Source organism: Lipotes vexillifer, unplaced genomic scaffold (genome assembly GCF_000442215.2).
Source record: "Lipotes vexillifer unplaced genomic scaffold, Lipotes_vexillifer_v1.1 scaffold995, whole genome shotgun sequence".
In the NCBI taxonomy this organism is placed as follows: Eukaryota; Metazoa; Chordata; class Mammalia; order Artiodactyla; family Lipotidae; genus Lipotes; species Lipotes vexillifer.
In genome coordinates this window covers 1637588-1656229 of record NW_006785389.1, presented here as the reverse complement: position 1 = coordinate 1656229, position 18642 = coordinate 1637588, and the positions used below count along the sequence as shown (strand labels likewise).

At 42.6% G+C, this 18642-nt stretch overlaps 1 protein-coding gene across 1 annotated transcript; it reads left to right on the top strand.

Moving 5' to 3' along the window:
• Positions 1-7350: 7350 nt before the first annotated feature.
• On the top strand, positions 7351-17432 carry LOC103075174 (zinc finger protein 211-like). The gene is given in 4 exon segments (XM_082931095.1): positions 7351-7489; positions 15258-15315; positions 15317-15417; positions 16039-17432. Coding segments are annotated over 4 exon segments (1587 nt in total). The 5' UTR covers positions 7351-7455.
• Positions 17433-18642: the final 1210 nt, after the last annotated feature.

Below are 18642 nucleotides of genomic sequence, written 5' to 3'. Positions count from 1 at the left end.
TTAGTACGTTTTGTCCGGGAATTTAAAGAAAAGAAAAAAATCACCTGGGCCACAGTAGACAAGATAGAGGAGGCATATTGGACGGCTCTGACGAAGCCGGATGTGGTGGGATCCGGGCCTCTCCTTCCTGGTAGTCAATGATTAATGATTATGCTCAACTCAGTGAGAAACACCGTCTTATCCATAAAACATTAAATCATTTTATCTAAAAAACATACATCTGTTTTACACATGCACATTCCTTTTTGTACTACACAGCTGACAGTTTCTCTTGTATGAAATGTAACATTGGCTATTGTTTATTAAGGAGTACTACTCTCAGTACATTTATAAAATAGAAAGTTGTTGATAAACAAAATTTAACTGACTACATGTTAAAGATCTAAATGTGTGTATTGAATGAATCATGAATCTGGCAGCATCATATGTAGCAAGTAGAGAGGAGCTTCAAAGTTCCACAGAACGAGAAAGGTTTTTAAACGCAACACAGGGAAGTCATAAACAGAAAAAAGGATTATTTCACATAAGGTCATCTCCCTTTGGAGAAAAAAGTTCTTTTGAGGTGGGTTACCTCATCTTCCTTTGAGAAATGGAGAGGGCCCATGTGACAGATGGTCCCATTGGTACCGACCACACAATTCCACACTTACTGCTTCTGATTACATTTCTGGGGAAGGTTGTAACTGCAGCTATGTTAGGTATTAAGTCTTGGTGTTAGCACGGGTGACTCCACTTAGAGGCTGTTGTTTCTGGTTTAGCAAAGTGAAAAGTCTGATAATTCTATCTTGTGAAGAAAATCAATGTTTATGCCATGGTAACTTTTGTGAATTCTGTCTGCACATGAATGCATCTCTCTGTGTTTGCCCGTGTGTGTGTGTGTGTGCGTGTGTGTGTGTGTGTGTGTGTGTGTGTGTATATATATATATATATATATATATTACATTTTTTTGTTTGTCTAGTAAAAGGGAATTCAAAATTTGTGTATAGATCTGTTGTTTGCTCATTTAGCAAGGGTTGTTCTTATTTACTATTATATCACAAATTCTAGCAGAATAATTTGGACCGACAATCATGTAATTTAAAAAATTAAAAATACAAATTAATATTGATCCAACTGGAGAAATCAGAAGACTTATAGCTATTTGAGCTAGATTTGGAAACTTTTTTTCCTGGTTCAGAAATCACGGAAGAACTTAGAGACACTGGTGTCACTGCTGATGAACACAAAGGAAAGCAGGGAAAGTGATGCTATTAGCACAGACGTGTCCATTAGCCACTGCTTTGGATTCACAATAAGAGTAATGCAAAGACTCAAAATGGAAGAGAGACAATAAAAGTAGACAAAGGAGCTCACTAGAATCAGGGTGGTGTGCGTGGCTCTAACCTCATGGGAAGGTCTGGGGGAGAGTCTGTTGCTGTGAATGTGTTGGACTTGTTGCTTGTGCCTGTTCAGGAAAAGGACCATGTACCCACTAGTCCAGATCATGAAGCCCAAACATATAACATCCATGTAAGATAATATAACTACACGTAATAAGTTGATAAATTTATCAGACATGAGTGGGGAACAGTATCCATAATTTGTTTTTACACTTATATTTTTGCTACTTCTTGGGCCAATTACTCTAATAGGAATGCAGACATTTACCAAGAGTTGTAGGATCCAGAAAAGAAAACTACAGAAACCAATACACTTTGTGGATCGAATTCTGAAGTCCACCCACAGAGGTTCTGGAGCAAAACTTAATGGCCTGGAAACCATTCAGAAGACTGGTAGTGCTGAGAGAAACCCCTCTGGCCAGTTTGTGTAAATAGAAGACAAGTTTACATCCAGCATCATCCAGGAAACATTTCAATCCAAAAGCTGCCATTGTCTGTGGGATCCCTATGGAGAAGAGAGACAAGTTGTTGGCTAAGGCCAGTGGTTGATTATCTGATTTGTGGATCTCAACTCCTACCCAGTCAACAAAGTGAAGTTTAAAAGACAAAGGAGGGAGGAGTTTCCCAGGATCCCATCTCCAGTCTGAGTGAGGAAGATGATTTCCATTTCCAGGTTGGCATGCCTTTAACTTTCTTCTTCTTTTTGTTTTTTAATTTATGTTTGGCTGTGTTGGGTCTTCGGCGGGCTTTCTCTAGTTGTAGTGAGCGGGGGCTACTCTGCTGTGGCGTGTGGGCTTCTCATTGCAGAGGCTTCTCTTGTTGCAGAGCATGGGCTCTAGGCGTGCGGGCTTCAGTAGTTGTGGTACGCAGGCTCAGTATTGTGGCACATGAGCTTAGTTGCTCCACGGCTTGTGGGATCTTCACGGACCAGGGCTCGAACTTGTGTCCCCTGCATTGGCAGGTGGATTCTTAACTAATGCGCCACCAGGGAAGTCCAACCCTTCACTTTCGTATCTAGGAGATATTGACTTTATTTTGAGATAGAAATAAATGAATAAATGCTAGAAAGATAAATGAACATAAATGTGTCACCTTCTTCTGCTCAGCTTTATCTACTGCTAAACATAGCGCATGATTTCCTCTCTTTTGGTAACACGTTTTCTTAATTTAACTGGATTATAGGAGTACATACTATGGGTGCAGTGGTTATTAATAAAGGTCTTAAGATGGAATTCATACAAGTGTTCATATGAGGGGGTATTTGAATAAAGGATGCACCATTCACAGAACATATTTTCCTACAGCCATGAACTGAATGAAGATCATTTTCCTCCATGTATGAAACTAGCTTCAGGATATATTCTTAAGTGAGAAAAGGCAAGTGGGTTAGGAGATGTTTAGTATTCTACAATTCTTATGATTGTGAAGGAATAAGAATATAAATAATGTAGATAAATACACATTTTCTCTCTCTCTATCTATACAATTACATTAAAAACAGTTAAAGAATGAAATATAACCTTCAATAAGTAATGATATAGACGGGCAGAGATTAAACAATGTGGAGGGACGAATAGAAACTAGATATATCTGAATTAATTTACCTCAATTATAATTTTGACTTTGGGGTAAATATAAATATTTTACTTATTTATTAAACTATATTATATCAAAATGAAATTAAAACAATCAATCAAATTTAATGACAAAAGTAAAACAAATATATAAATCTCTTTGTGTAATAAAGTTGTAGTCTATCCATACAAAATAGTAATACTTAAAGTACTTTTTTTATTTTTGGCCGCACTGCACTGCTTTCAGGATCTTAGTTCCCCGACCAGGGATCCAACCTGGGCCCCTGGCAGTGGAAGAACAGAGTCCTGACTACAGGACCGCCAGGGAATTCCCCAAGTACATTTTTAAAAACAGTTTTGACTGTACATTTACTGAAACATATCTATGGAAAATCCCTACGGAGATTTAAAAAATTTACTCATGTTTATATTTCAAGAAAATATTTATATTTAAAGTTAATAAGTACATTATACAAGAGATATGTCACAGTTTGATCAAAAGTTAGAAAAATTGAAAGGAAACAATTTTTTTTTTTTTTTTTTTTTTTTGCGTTACGCGGGCCTCTCACTGTTGTGGCCTCTCCCGTTGCGGAGCACAGGCTCCGGACGCACAGGCCTAGCGGCCATGGCTCACGGGACCAGCCGCTCCACGGCATGTGGGATCTTCCCGGACCGGGGCACGAACCCGCGTCCCCTGCATCGGCAGGCGGACCCTCAACCACTGCGCCACCAGGGAAGCCCGAAAGGAAACAATTTAAGTAAAAATTATATCATTTTAAACTTGTTTGGAAGAATGAACTTAAACTTGATCTGTATTTGATTAAACCATGTTTAAACCATATGTGTATATTGTATCTCCTCTCATTAAAGAGATCTACAGATGATAGCCCTGTTCTGAGTAATTACCATCCAAATTACTCAGGCTGTGTTCTCCAAATGCACTTTCTCATGAAAGAAAATAGCGTCTTTTAAAAATTTGCCAATTCCAGATCTAGTGCAGGAAATGTTCAAGATGGAACATCTACTCAATCCAGGACACAAGGACAGTCTACCACACAACTGGGGTCACGTGAGAATGAGGATGCCAGAGGATTCAGCTTGAAAAGCATCCCCCTCCACAGTTATGGTACAAATTAAATTTCAAAGAAAATTACCTGGACAACTTTTAAATGCATCAAGTACTTTATGTAACCACATGCTCGTAATGCTACAAAGCCAGAGTGAGAAGCCTTTCAGAAAGTTAAGGAATTGACTATTTATTCTGGAAACATAAAAATAAAGGGAAATATGAATGATTTCGTCTGTCTTTCCAATACAGACTATTTCAAGGTAATCAAATAGAGGATGCACAAAAGTTTTTTGTAGGATTCTAAGTGAAAATACAAAAATGGTAATAGAATATTAACATTCTGCTTCCTCTAGTATAGTAGTGGATCTACAGAATGATCATCAGTGACAGCTGCAACCAACCCATGACAGGCTGTGGGAGATTGATATTGGGGCACATGGTTGTGCTTATCAATTCTCATGATCAATCCTCATGTCACAGAAAGGGCTAAATACAGCCTGTCATAATGGCCCTCCATTGTAGGCAATGAGAAGGACATTGTACCACCTGGGAAGTATCCTTGACAAAAATCTGAACCTACATTAGACCACACTTTGGAGCAAATTATGCATTTATTGGCCATTTGGAAGAAGGTGTTAGACAATATAAAACACCTGCAATTAGATAGAAGAATGATGGAAATGATCTTGTACAAATTATCCATTTTCTTCTCCACGAAAAAAAAAGTTTTGAAGGAGGGAGAAATATTAATTACAAATTAATTACAATTAATTACAATACAAGACAAAATGACTGGATCGTGATTCAAATGATCTAAAAAGGAAATTTTTGGGGGGGAGGAAATTTGTTATGTGTAAACTCTGACCATGTGTGTGATGTCACTGTTATTTCTGTAGGTGTGAAAAGCACATACATGTTCTGCTCATGAATGAATTCCATGTTTAAGAGATACATTCATGATTATTTACTTTTAATTTTTTCAAAAAATATTTTCTTTCTTTTTTTAAATTAATTAGTTTATTTATTTTTGGCTGCGTTGGGTCCTGGTTGCTGTGCGCTGGTTTTCTCTAGTTGCCGGGAGCAGAGGCTACTCTGTGTTGTGGTGCGCGGGTTTCACATTGCGGTGGCTTCTCTTGTTGCCGAGCACGAGCTCTAGGTGTGCGGGCTTCATTAGTTGTGGCTCATGGGCTCTAGAGCACAGGCTCAGTAGTTGTGGCCCAGGGACTTAGTTGCTCCGCGGCATGTGGGATCGTCCTGGACCAGGGCTTGAACCCGTGTCCCCTGAATTGGCAGGCAGATTCTTAACCACTGCACCAACAGGGAAGCCCCCATTTAGATCTTTAACATGTAGTCAGTTAAATTTTGTTTATCAACAACTTTCTATTTTATAAATGTACTGAGAGTAGTACTCCTTAATAAACAATAGCCAATGTTACATTTCATACAAGAGAAACTGTCAGCTGTGTAGTACAAAAAGGAATGTGCATGTGTAAAACAGATGTATGTTTTTTAGATAAAATGATTTAATGTTTTATGGATAAGACGGTGTTTCTCACTGAGTTGAGCATAATCATTAATCATTGACTACCAGGAAGGAGAGGCCCGGATCCCACCACATCCGGCTTCGTCAGAGCCGTCCAATATGCCTCCTCTATCTTGTCTACTGTGGCCCAGGTGATTTTTTTCTTTTCTTTAAATTCCCGGACAAAACGTACTAAAGCTCACAAAAATGACTTTAATGCCTCAGTCTGCGTGCATTTACAGGACAATAGGATAATGTATAATCACTTGCATCTACCAGACAATGTTCACATCTACCAGACAATGTTCGCATGGAATCCGAATTTCTAAACACTTCAGAGATCAATAGCATTGAAGGATTTCTAAATGCACTTCGGACTCCCCAGAACTTCCTGGTTGAGGCCACTTTTGTTTCCCTCGGACTTGTTTACCGTGTCAGAGGCTGTAGATCTCTGAGTAGAGGTAGGGACTGCTGCTCCCGACCCCGCTCTGCCCACAGAGTCCGATGGCGGCGGCGGCGCCGCCGAGGGACCCGCCTCAGGTAAACGCTCGTCCTGCGGGCCCTCACCGCCCTCACCCCACCAGACACTAAAGCCCCGAGTGCGGGGCGCCTGCTCTCGTGCCCTCAGCCCAGGCCCCGGTGTCCAGGACGGTGAGGTGGCCGTGGGTGGGGCCCTGTTTCTGACAGACGGTGTGATGGCGCGTGGCAGAGGGTCACAGGCGGAGGCACCGGCAGGTGCAAAGGCTGGGAGGTCGGATTGAGCCGGGAGGATTGGGGAAACCTGGGGTCCGTGTTGCTTCTGCAGGGAACAAAGTGTGGGTAGAGTCGCACCTGCAGTGACAGGCTGAGGAGTTGTACCTTCCTTCTTGGGGCTCTTGGAGCCATGGAAATTTTTGCGTAAAAGGGACATGATCTAAGTTAAGTTTGAAAAAATCCCCAGAGTCTGTTCAGTGGAAGCACAAACTGTAGGGCTGCTGAGGACATTGCGGCAGAGGGTGTTTGGGTTTTTTTTCCCGAAGGACACAAAACTGCTGAGAGTCAGTACAGAGGTTAGATGGTCGGTCCGAGATTACCTGGCTCTGGTGACTCCCATGGGTGCAGGGAAGGCCTGAGCCGCTGGTAGGATGCCATGCTCACATCCCTCTAAGACCTGCCTCTTCCCACAGGTTTCCATGGCTGCGGAAGTGCTTTTGGAACCTAATCAGGTAAGTGGCGGTTTCGTCCTCCCTCACTGGTCCCAACCCCTATTTTCTCCAAATTTGTGGTGTCATGAGACTTGTCACCTGCCATTTTCCCAGCCTTTGGGTGTGGGGACCTTAGAGAATACTAGCTCAGGGTCCTGAGTTGAGTCCAGGGGTTTGATGGAGGGGTTCCCATTTCAGGCCACCAATGGAAAGAGATGTGGAAGCTTATCACTAAAACGGGAAGTGCTTGGAGGTGAGGCTAAGCTGGTTCAGGGAATTGCAGGTCTCCTTCCTTTCTGGTGAGAACAAACTGGGTGTGGGGAGTAAGAGTCACACTTGGAATGACTGCCTGTGAGGTTTGGCATCTGTTCTGCAGGCAGTGGGAGGTCTGGATCAGATGAGGGAGGTGTTCACATCTAGGTCTTAACAGGCTCCATCTGGTTTCAGAGTGGACAGCGAGTGAACACAGTGGTTAATGGGAGTATGAGAAGACAGCAGACACCAATGGCACCAGGGTCTGGGATCTCCTCTGAGATCTTAGGAGGATGGACATGGGGTAGATGTGTGAGGAGATAGATTGTGGGTCTTCAGGAGTGAGGCTGTTGATGATTTCATCTGTCTCTGTCCTGGCAGGGAAGTGTGACCTTTGAGGATGTGGCCCTGTATTTCTCCTGGGAGGAATGGGCTCTCCTTGATGAGGCTCAGAGATGCCTGTACCACGATGTGATGCTGGAGAATTTTGCACTTACATCTTCATTGGGTAAGCTCTTACACCTGCTCCTATGCCCTGGGCAAGGCTTGGCCTTTCTCTTTTCTCCAGGGTCAGGTATGTCTCCATCTAAACCATGGGCACTGCTTCCTTTCCCAGTTGCCTGGGTATGTGCTGTGGTTCAAGGGGTGAGCTGAGTGCATGTCTACTTCTCATCCTTATCACTCCAGCACCTCCTGCCCCGAAGCTTCACAGGGAAGGATTCGATATCGCTGTTCTTTAGGTCAGCCTAACGGATCCCACCTGTCATGCCCTCTCTCTCGCTGGGTGACTGTCTAGTTCCATGGCACCCTAGTATTGCTCCCTTCCTGTACCTCACATTTATTTGTTCCTGACTGTGCCTGGAAGTGTAGTCACTTATATAGTCACTGCTTACACAGATGTTCTTGGGAGGTCCTTTGCTAAGATTCTTTTTTCTTTATTTTAGTTGTGGCAATTTTGCAAAACAAAATATTTACCACTTCTAAGTAGCATTTAGTAATTCTCATTGTGCAGCCATCACAATCATTCATCCACAGAAGTTTTTCGTCTTGTAAACTTCAACTCTGTACCCATTAAACAGTAACTTCCCACCATCCACTCACAACCACCATTCTACTTTCTGTATCTGAATTTGAGTATTCTGAGTGTCTGATATTGGCGGAATCATCAGCAGTTTTTTTTTTTTTTTGGTCTGGCTTTTTTGACTTAGTATAATATCTTAAAGCTTCATCTGTGTTGTAGTATGTGTCAGAATTTCCTTTCTTTTTAAGGCTGAATAATATTCTATTTTATTAATGTACCACATTTTGTTTACTATTATTGTATCGGTGGACACTTGAGTGCTTCTACCTTTTGGCTCTTGTGTATAATGCTGTTATGAACATGGGTGTGCAGATGTTTAGTGTCCCTGCTTCAATTTTTTTGGGTATGTAAGAAAAATTGGAATTGCTTCGTCTTATGATAATCTGTCTTTAATAGAATTAAAATTACAGCTGCACAAAGGTTCCAATTTCTCCCATCCTTGCTGACACTTCTGTTTTTTTTTTTTTGGTGATAACCATCCTAATTGGTTTGAAGTGGTAGCATAGTTGGGTTTTTTTGTTTGTTTGTTTGTTTTTAAAGCAGGTATGTTCTTTTATTTATTTATTTATTTTTGGCTGCATTTTGTCTTCGTTGCTGGGTGTGGGCTTTCTCTAGTTGTGGCGAGTGGGGGCTAGTCTTCGTTGTGGTATGCGGGCTTCTCATTGTAGTGGCTTCTCTTGTTGCAGAGCATGGGCTCTAGGTGCACGGGCTTCAGTAGTTGTGGTATGTGGGCTCAGTAGTTGTGGCTCGCGGGCTCTAGAGCCCAAGCTCAAGAGTTGTGGTGCACAGGCTTAGTTGCTTCGCAGCCTGTGGGATCTTGCCGGATCAGGGATCACATCCGTGTCCCCTGCATTGACAGGCAGATTCTTAACCACTGCACCACCAGGGAAGTCCCAGTATCATAGTTTTTCAATTTGCATTTCTCTAACAGCTGGTGATGTTGAGCATCTTTTTGTGTGCTTATTACCCTTTTGTATATCTTTGTTGGAGTAATGTCTGTTGAAGTCTTTTCCCAATTTTTTTTTTTTTTTTTCGGAACGTGGGCCTCTCACTGTTGTGGCCTCTCCTGTTGCGGAGCACAGGCTCTGGACGCACAGGCTCAGCGGCCATGGCTCACGGGTGCAGCCGCTCCGCGGCATGTGGGATCTTCCCGGACCAGGACACGAACCTGTGTCCCCTGCATCGGCAGGCGGACTCTCAACCACTGACCCACCAGGGAAGCCCTTTTCCCAATTTTTGAATCAAGTTGCTTGATGTTTTTGTTTTTGAATTTAGGAATTCTCTATATATTCTGGATATTAATTTTTTATCAGATATTTGACTTGTAAATATTATCTCCCATTCTGTAAGTTGCCATTTTACTATTTTCTTAGCATCGTTTGATGTACCAAAGTTTTTCATTTTGATGAAGTCCAGTTTGTTTTCCTTTTGTTCCTTGTGCCTTTGATGTCGTTTCCAAGGAATCACTGCCAAATGCAATGTCATGAAGCTTTCCCTCTGTTTTCTTTGAAGAGTTTTATATTTGTAGCTCTTAAGTTTAGACCTTTGATCCATTTTGAGTTAATTTATGTACCTGGTGTCCATCTAATTTCATTCTTATGCATGTGGTATTCAATTTTCCCAGCATCATGTGTTGAAAAGCCTGTCCTTCCCTGTTGAATGGTCTTGGTCTCCTTTTTGAAAACCATTTAACCATATATGTGAGAGTTTATTTCTGAGCTCTTTATTCTGTGCTATTGGTCTGTATGTCTGCCTTGATTCCAGTATCACACTGTTTTGATTACTGTAGCTTCACACTGATTACTTGAAATTTACTTGAAATTGTGAAATTGTGACTCCTCCAACTTTGTTCTTCTTTTTCAAGATTGTTTTGGCTATTTGTTGTCACTTGAGATTGCATATGAATTTTAGGATGAATTTTTATATTACTGCAGAAAACATCATTAAAATTTTGATAGGGATTGCATTGAGTCTGTAGATGGCTTGGGGGTCATATCGACATCTTCACAATATTAAGTTTTCCAATTTATGAGCATAGAAGTCTTCCCATTTACTCTTTATTTTTTTTTTTTAGCAGTGTTTTATACTTTTTAGTGTACAAGTCTTACTTCCTTAGTTGTTTATTTCTAAGTATTTTATTGTTTCGATAGATACTTTCATAAGTGAAGTTCTTTCTTAGTTTCCTGTTCAGATTGTTCATTGTTAGTGTGTAGAAATACAACTGTGGAAAACTGCCGCCATGTCCTGCCTGCCATCTGCCGCACATGGTGGGGAGTCGATCCAGGACCTTGCTTCATACGTGTGGAGGGAAGCCCTTCCCCTGAAGTCAGTTATGACTTACAGCAATTGGGTAAACTACACCTCTGCGTAGCATTGAACCATTTTTCTTTTCTCCCTGCCTGGTGCCTCCAGAAATTGAGGACTCTTGGGTTCTGAGCAGCCTTATCAGGGGAATGGAAAAGGCTGGCTCCTGGCATGTGCAGGAATCTCAATATTTTGGGGACTTCTAGAAGAGAAAAATCCACCAAGGCATAATCTGGTGGCATGCCTTTGGCATGGCTTTCCTGGCCTTGAGAGGCCTTTTGGGAATTCATTCTGACACTCCTGAGGAATTCTACCACAACTAGTTTGGAGGAGCCTAAGTGGTCAATTGACCACACTTGTTTTACAAACAGATTAGTTTCGATTTGGCTGTGTTTGGTGGAGATGAGGGTAGTTTCAAGGAGAAAAAAGGCTATGTTTTAGTGGATATTAAATTCTAGTTCTGTTAATTGAGGTTTGTATTTACGAAAGTTATTGTGTTAGCCATACTTTTTCCCTGATGTTCTGGATGGAAAGAAAATTATCTAGTGAAATTGCCACAGAGTGTGTGACAGTGTGACTGTGTCACATGAAGTGTGACACTGCTTGCTTTAAGTCTGCTACTAAAAGCACATGTACAATGCTTGTGTGACAATTGGGTATAAGAAATATATGGTCTAGGGCTTCTCTGGTGGCACAGTGGTTAAGAATCCACCTGCCAGTGCAGGGGACACGGGTTTGAGCCCTGGACCAGGAAGATCCCACATGCCACTCAACAACTAAACATGTGCACCACAACTACTGAAGCCCACGTGCCTAGAGCCCGTGCTCTGTAACAAGAGAAGCCACCACAATGAGAAGCCCATGCACCACAATGAAGAGTAGCCCCTGCTCACCACAACTAGAGAAAGCTCATGTGCAGCAACAAAGACCCAATGTAGCCAAAAATAAATAAATTTATTTAAAAAAAAGAAAGAAAGAAGTATATGGCCTATAAAGTGTTTGCCCATTAATATTCCTCTGAGCCTGTTCATGAGATCTGATTGGTTTTCCCCCACCTTGTATAACTAGGCAAATATAAAGAAGGCCTAGCACTGAGGGACATGATCTGAACCTGGGGTAGGAGCCAGCACCCCAGCCTAGAGAGACGGATATTTTAGTCATCAATGCTTTCTACTGAGAGATTTGCAATCAGAAGGGGAAATGATGGAAAAATCTCCATGTGTTGAGGTATAGGGGAGTCATTCTGGCTTAACTTAAATTTTACTGATCAGAGAAGCCTATTTGTGATTTTTCAGACATGGGTTGTACATCTGCTTTGGCCATTGAGGAAGGGAATAGATTTGAAGGTCAAAATGGAGTAACTTGTTCAGACATCCAAGGTGAAACTAAGGGGCCATCGTATACATGATTTTAGTCACGTTCTTGTGTTATTGAAAGTTGAGCTTTTGAACTGTTTTACAGACTAGGAGAAAAATCACAGGCAGGTGTGTTATCTCAGAATGTGGTTACTGCTTGTGTTTTGCTTAATTGTCATAATCTCCTCTGTGTTGTGCCTGTTAGATGTCTTAAATTTCATCTCTAGCCTGAAGGAGGAAATCTATTCCACGACTGAGCAGCAACACTGGCCTCACTGCGAAGTGAGTCTTAATTGCTGGGTCTCCAGCGAGATGCCATTGTCAACATTCTCTGGACTTCCATGAAAAATTGACCTGGCTACTATGACTATTTGGGGACTACTGACAATGGGGGAGAAAGACTCACCATATTTCTGTCCCGCATGCCAGTACATCAGAAGGAGCCCTGTTGAACTAAGATCTCGCATGCTTCATGGCACAGCCAAAAATTAAAAAAAAAAACAAAGAAGAAGGACCCCTGTTGGTAAACGTTACTATACAGCTGACTGCCCATGAGCCTCCCTTGGCTATGCTGTGTGGAATGGAATAGGCTGGCTTCTGGACACATAAGTCCAACTAGTGGGATTAACTGTTTTTTGTTTGGAAGGATCTAATGGGTCCAACCTTAATGGCACTCAACCTAGCATGGGGAGACAGATCTGTAGTGCGACTGCTGACCATTGGCCAGGCCACGAGAATGTTTCTTTAAAATCCAGACCTCCCCATGGGGGTAGCTCTGGGTTTGTGAAAACCCGGGGTGGCCTTACCTTCCTTATAACTGGACAGGGCACTCCTACTATTGACTCTCTTTCCATTGACCTGGTAAGATCTTGGCTCCAAAATTTGCCTACATCCTGGCAAATGACTCTTCTGAGCATAGTAGGTATCTTGATACTCTGAGGTTGCTGCTGTCCCTATTGTGTTTGTGGTATCTGGTTGCAGTGCCCCCTACATACTCGACCCCAGGGATATCACAGAAGAGGGTAGACCAAGATTGTAAAGGTCGTGCAGTGTGTGTAGGGGTAGAGTGTATGGTCAGGCCACTCAAGATGGCTGTTCTTTTGCTCTCTGTACATTCCCTGCCCGACCAGTGCCTGCTTCATCTATACCCTATGCACATGACTGACCTTCCTACTCACTTGCCCCAGGCCCCAGCTAGTGATCATTCTTATCAAAGGGGTGGTGAGGGGTTTGCCTCTCTACTGGTTTCCCTGGTAACTAATGAGCCCACCTGATGCCAGTTCCCCTATAACTGGTAATCTTCTGTTCCCCCTGGGAGCAAAGACTGTTGTCATGTCCTGTGCATTGTCTGCTGTACAGGGTGGGGTGTCACGTCAGGACCTTGCTTCAGATTTGTAATCTCCCCCATCCATTAAACCATTGATGTCTCTGTTGCTGGGAGGAAAAAAAAAAAAAACCACAACTGTTTCTTTTTTTTGGCCACACTGCCTGGCTTGGAGGATCTTAGTTCCACACCAGGGAGTGAACCCAGACCTTGGCAGTGAAAGCTCTGAGTCCTAACTACTGGACCACTAGGGAATTCCCACAACTGTTTAATTTGTATCCTCTTCCTTTGCTGAATTCATTTATTCTAACAGTTTTGTGGTGGAATCTTTAAAATTTCATGAGCTATGGATGCCTTTTGTCTTTCGTGCTTAATGCTCTGTCTAGAATTTCCAGTACTATGTTGAATAGTAGTGGCGGAAGCTGGTGTCCTTTTCTTGTTTTTGATATTGTAGGAATACTTTTCAGTCTTTTACCGTTGAGTATAATATTTGTCATGGATTTTAAATCCTTTGCTTTTATTATGTTAAGCTAGTTTCCTTCTATTGATAGTTTGTTGAGTAATTTATCATGAAAGGGTATTAAACTTTTTCATGTGGTTTTTGTGCATTGATTGAGGTGGTATGATTTTTTCCTCATTCTGTTAATGTGATATATTACACTGAATTTTGCATCTGTTTTAAAAATATTTATTTATTTATTTTTTGGCTGCATCAGATCTTAGTTGCAGCATGCAGGATCTTCTTTGCAGCATATGTGATCTTTCATTGTGGTGCGTGCTTCGTTGTGGCATGCAGACTCAGTAGTTGTGGCTCGAGGGCTTTAGTTGCCCTGCAACATGTAGTATCTTAGTTCGTTGACCAGGGATCGAACCCGCGTCCCCTGCATTGGAAGGTGGATTCTTAACCACTGGAACACCAGGGAAACCCCTGAATTTTTTATGTTGAACGATCCTGGCAAGTTGTGTCTTGTAGAAAGCATATAGTTGGATTATGTTTTTTTATCCATTCTGCCAATTTCTCTTTTGCTTAGAAATTTTATTCCATTGACATTTAGAATAATTACTAATGAGGGGGGAAATACTTCTGTCATTTTGCTATTTGTTTTCTACACGTCTTTTGGTCTCTTTTGTCCCTTGTTTCCTCATTACTGTTTTTTGTGTTCCACTGATCTTTTGGTATTAAAATGTTTACATTTTTTGTTGTTTCCTTTGTGTACTTTCTATAGCTATTTTTTTCTTTGTAGTTACCATGGAAATTACATTTACCATGCTAAAATTATAACACATTATTTGAATTTATACCCTTTTAGCTTCAACGATATTTTAATAAGGGTGAAAGGGGGTGGAGGGATAAACTGTTGGTTTGTATGTCCCATGATTTTTGTTGTTGTTGAAAAATGGGTGTTTGTGTCTTACATTGTGGTAACTTGAGATTCAGTTCTCCCTCTTCCTAGGGTTTGCTGGGATCTGTTTGTCTTTCTGTTTGTTTGTTTAATGGCTATAGGGTGTCTCCATCCTGGAGATCAGTCTGAGGTATAAAGTTAAGGTCTATGCAGGTTTTTTTCTTACCCAGATATGCATGGTGACTTTGTAAATTCCTCTGCATATATGATTGATTTTGAGTGCCTTAGTCCTTGAATTTCTGCCTTTCAAAATGGGACTAAGAGAAAAATGATGTGAGGGGGGCGGACGGAATTGATGCCTGCGCTTTAAATCCCCTGTGAAATTGCTTCAGCTAGTGAGGGGAGGGCCTTTGCAACATTGGTAGTGTGGTTTACAACAAGGGCTGCCCAACTCTGTAGCACTACCATCATTAGAAGCAGCAAAAAGAGCACAGATTTCTGATATTTGGAGGACAGATGCCTTATTGCCCACCCTGGCTCCTAGAAGCTTCTCCAGGAACACGTACATGGTGCCTGCCCCAGGGCTCAGAGTTAGGGGAGTTGGAGGATGAATACCATTACCATGCTAAGAGCTGAAAGTGATCAAAATTAAAGCAGTTGAGCATTGCAAAGGGGTTACATCAGATTGATTCTATCAGTATAGTTGTCCAGAAGGGAAGACACATTGCTGGTTCTTACTTTTCTGCTCTCTTATCTCTGTCTGTCCTTAGGAATTTTTTTGTAGTATTTAAATAGCTTTCTGGTGGTCTGTTGTTTGCTGAGTTGACTGGGACAGTATTGGCTACCGACTTGTCCTGTCATTCCCTTAGGAATTGGGTACTCTTGGTCTCATGCAGATCCTCAGATGAGGCTACAGAAAATGTCCTCTGCTTCACAGGACGGACATGACTCCATTCTCAACAAGATGGGCTCAGAGCAGGCCTGACACAGATGAATGGCAGTTGAGAGAGGACATCACTTCAGGGCTTTGTCAAAATCATACAAAGAACCTGTCCTGTTTAATTGTGTTTTGGTGCCATTGCTAGTGGCCACACCTCACTTCTACTTTCCCTTCTCCATTCTTAACACTTTGCTGACTTGTCATTTCTACTAGTCATTTTTATTCTGACTCCAGCTGAGAGCTACTCCACACCTCTCTGGACTGCTTACCTCACTTATTCCTCGCACTGTTCCCTCCTTAGTGCATTCCCACTTTGTAGTGTCCTAAAGTGTGCACGTGTCTAATTATCCTTAAGCATCTGTTACCTTTGTTCCAGTCAGATTTTTCTGGGACTGGACTGGACTTCTGCACAGCATCCCATGTTGTCAGCAGATATCCTGCTAAAAGCCATTATCAGAAAAATGAGCTGTAGGACATGCCTTTCTCCCTGGGCCACACCCTTTACTCATGTCCTGTGCCTGGGGAGGCTCACACCATCCTGTGACCTTAGGGACCCAGTGGGGCACAGCAACTGCTTCCTCAAGCTGACCCCAACTTTCTTTTCCTGAAAACAGTTTCATGGACTGATTCTTTGATGCATCAATTTACATTTGTGATTGTTTTGCCCCCTCTCGATATGGTTAACATGTACTCCACCATCACTTTTTCAGGCTGTTGGCATGAAGTGGAAGATAAGGAAACATCTCCTGAACAGAGCATTTCTGTAGAAGGAGTGTCACAGATCAGGACTCTTAAAGCAATTTCATCTCCCCAGAAGGCCCAGCCCTTTGAGATGTGGGGCCCAATCTTGAGAGAGATTTTGCACTTGCCTGAGCACCAGGGAATGCATCTTGGGCAGAAACCATACACGTATGGGAAACGATTTTATTTCACTGCCAACCTTCAGCAGTACCAGGGGCAGCACATTGGAAAGATACCCATCAGAAGTTCTGCAGACCGAGACTTGTACATAAAGAGTTGCACAACCCACTTGTCAGGGAAATCCATTATCTGTATGGAGATTGCAAAGGACTTCTTAGCCAGCATGGGATTTTTCCATCAACAGGTCATTCACACTGAGGAGAAGCCAAACAACAGTAATGAGTGTGAGGCTGTCTTTCACAGTGGAAAAAAGCATCAGAACTGGGGAGAAGGCAAAAAAGCCCTCAACTGCACAGACACACTTGTTGAGGACCAAGGAGTCCTCACTAGAGAAGGGCTTTACGAGTGCAGCAAATGTGGAAAAGCCTGTACCCGAAGATGTAACCTCATTCAGCACCAGAAGGTCCACTCTGGAGAAAGGCCTTACGAATGCCATGAATGTGGAAAATTCTTTACCTACCTTTCCAGCTTCATTATACATCAGAGAGTTCACACTGGAGAAAGGCCTTATGAGTGCAGTGAATGTGGGAAATCCTTTAGCCAGAGCTATAGCCTCAATAGCCATAGGAAAGTTCACACAGGAGAAAAACCTTATGAGTGCAGGGAATGTGGGAAGTCTTTTAGTCAAAGATCTAACCTCATTCAACATCAGAGAGTTCACACTGGAGAAAGGCCTTATGAGTGCAGTGAATGTGGGAAATCCTTTAGCCAAAACTTTAGCCTCATTTACCACCAGAGAGTTCACACTGGAGAACGGCCTCATCAGTGCAGTGAATGTGGGAAATCCTTTAGCCGAAGCTCCAGCCTCATTCACCACAGGAGACTTCATACTGGAGAAAGGCCTTATGAGTGCAGTAAATGTGGGAAATCCTTTAAGCAAAGCTCCAGCTTTAGTTCACATCGGAAAGTCCACACAGGAGAAAGGCCCTATGAGTGTGGGGACTGTGGAAAATCATTTAGCCATAGTTCCAACCTCAAGAACCACTGGAGAGTTCACACTGGAGAAAGGCCTATTGAGTGCAATGAATGTGGGAAATCGTTTAGCTGCAAATCTAACCTCGTTAAACACCTGAGAGTCCACACAGGAGAAAGGCCGTATGAGTGTGGGGACTGTGGAAAATCCTTTAGCCAAAGTTCCAGCCTCATTCAGCACCAGAGAGTTCACACTGGAAAAAGGTCCTGAGTGCAGTGAACGTTGGAAAAAATTTTCAGCTGCAAATATAACCTCATTCAACACGAGAGACTTCACACTAGTGAAGGGCCATAGATAGCTGGGATGTGCAGTTTCCTTCTAGTGTAATTACAGTGGAGGAGAGAAGTTGTGAGGGAGACATTTACCTGAATTAAAGCCCATACATCCAAAAATCTGCAGTGGGGAGTGTTATGTAGGAATCCTTAAGGAGCTGTGTTATACTTTATTTCTTGCCAGGCTCTTTCTAGCTTTATGTCACTGCCAGTATGACAGAATTCATTTCATCTGTGTTACCCAGCAGGTTCACACAATGTGCAAAAGTTATCTCCCAACATGTTCAGGGAAGTTGACTTCTGCCCCATTCCTGTTTGCGGGGTAAGTAATGAGTAGTCTTAGCTCTTGTGGGATCCTCATTCCCTTCCCATTTCCAAAGTAGGGCCTGGACCCGATCCAGTTTGGGCCCAGTGGACCCAGTCTGAGTTCTATTGGTGGCTTGCCAGGAAGGACTGCATTTTCAGGGACATGTTTGTTTATGGTGACATTTCTCTTGGATTTTCCCAGCCTCTGAGTCACCATGCTGGGAACTGCAAGCCTCCTATTGCTCTGCATTTTGCAATAATAAAGGCATTAATGTTTAAGCCCCCTTTGGTCTTGGAGTTCCATTCACTGTGTGAGGTGATCTGAAAACAACTGGGCTCTACCAGCATTAAGGACTGCGCAGCTCTCATGGGGGGGGTGGTCCCATGCTTTGTGTGCCTCACATGTCAGTATGATTAAGAATATAGCTCTCGGGCTTCCCTGGTGATGCAGTGGTTGAGAGTTCGCCTGCCGATGCAGATGACTCAGGTTCGTGCCCTGGCCCGGGAGGATCCCACATGCCATGGAGCAGCTAGGCCCTCTTTCTGGTTTTGGCCTAAGGTAAATATATTGTTGCCCAGGGTCTCCTAGAAAAGACTGCAGGGTTTTAGGGTCCTAATTTGTGGACTGGGTATCAGTATTTTTTGTGGGCTCAGAAAACACCCTGAGGAGCCAGGAATTTATGACAGCCTTCAGTGCTTCTGATAACACAAATTGTTTTTCTTATTCACAGTAAATATCACATAATGCTCAGCAGTTATCCCGCAAAAGAACCACATGCCGTGATCCCCAGAGTTCACTAGATAATGCCACTGTAAGACTAGGGCCAGGGGGATCCATCTTG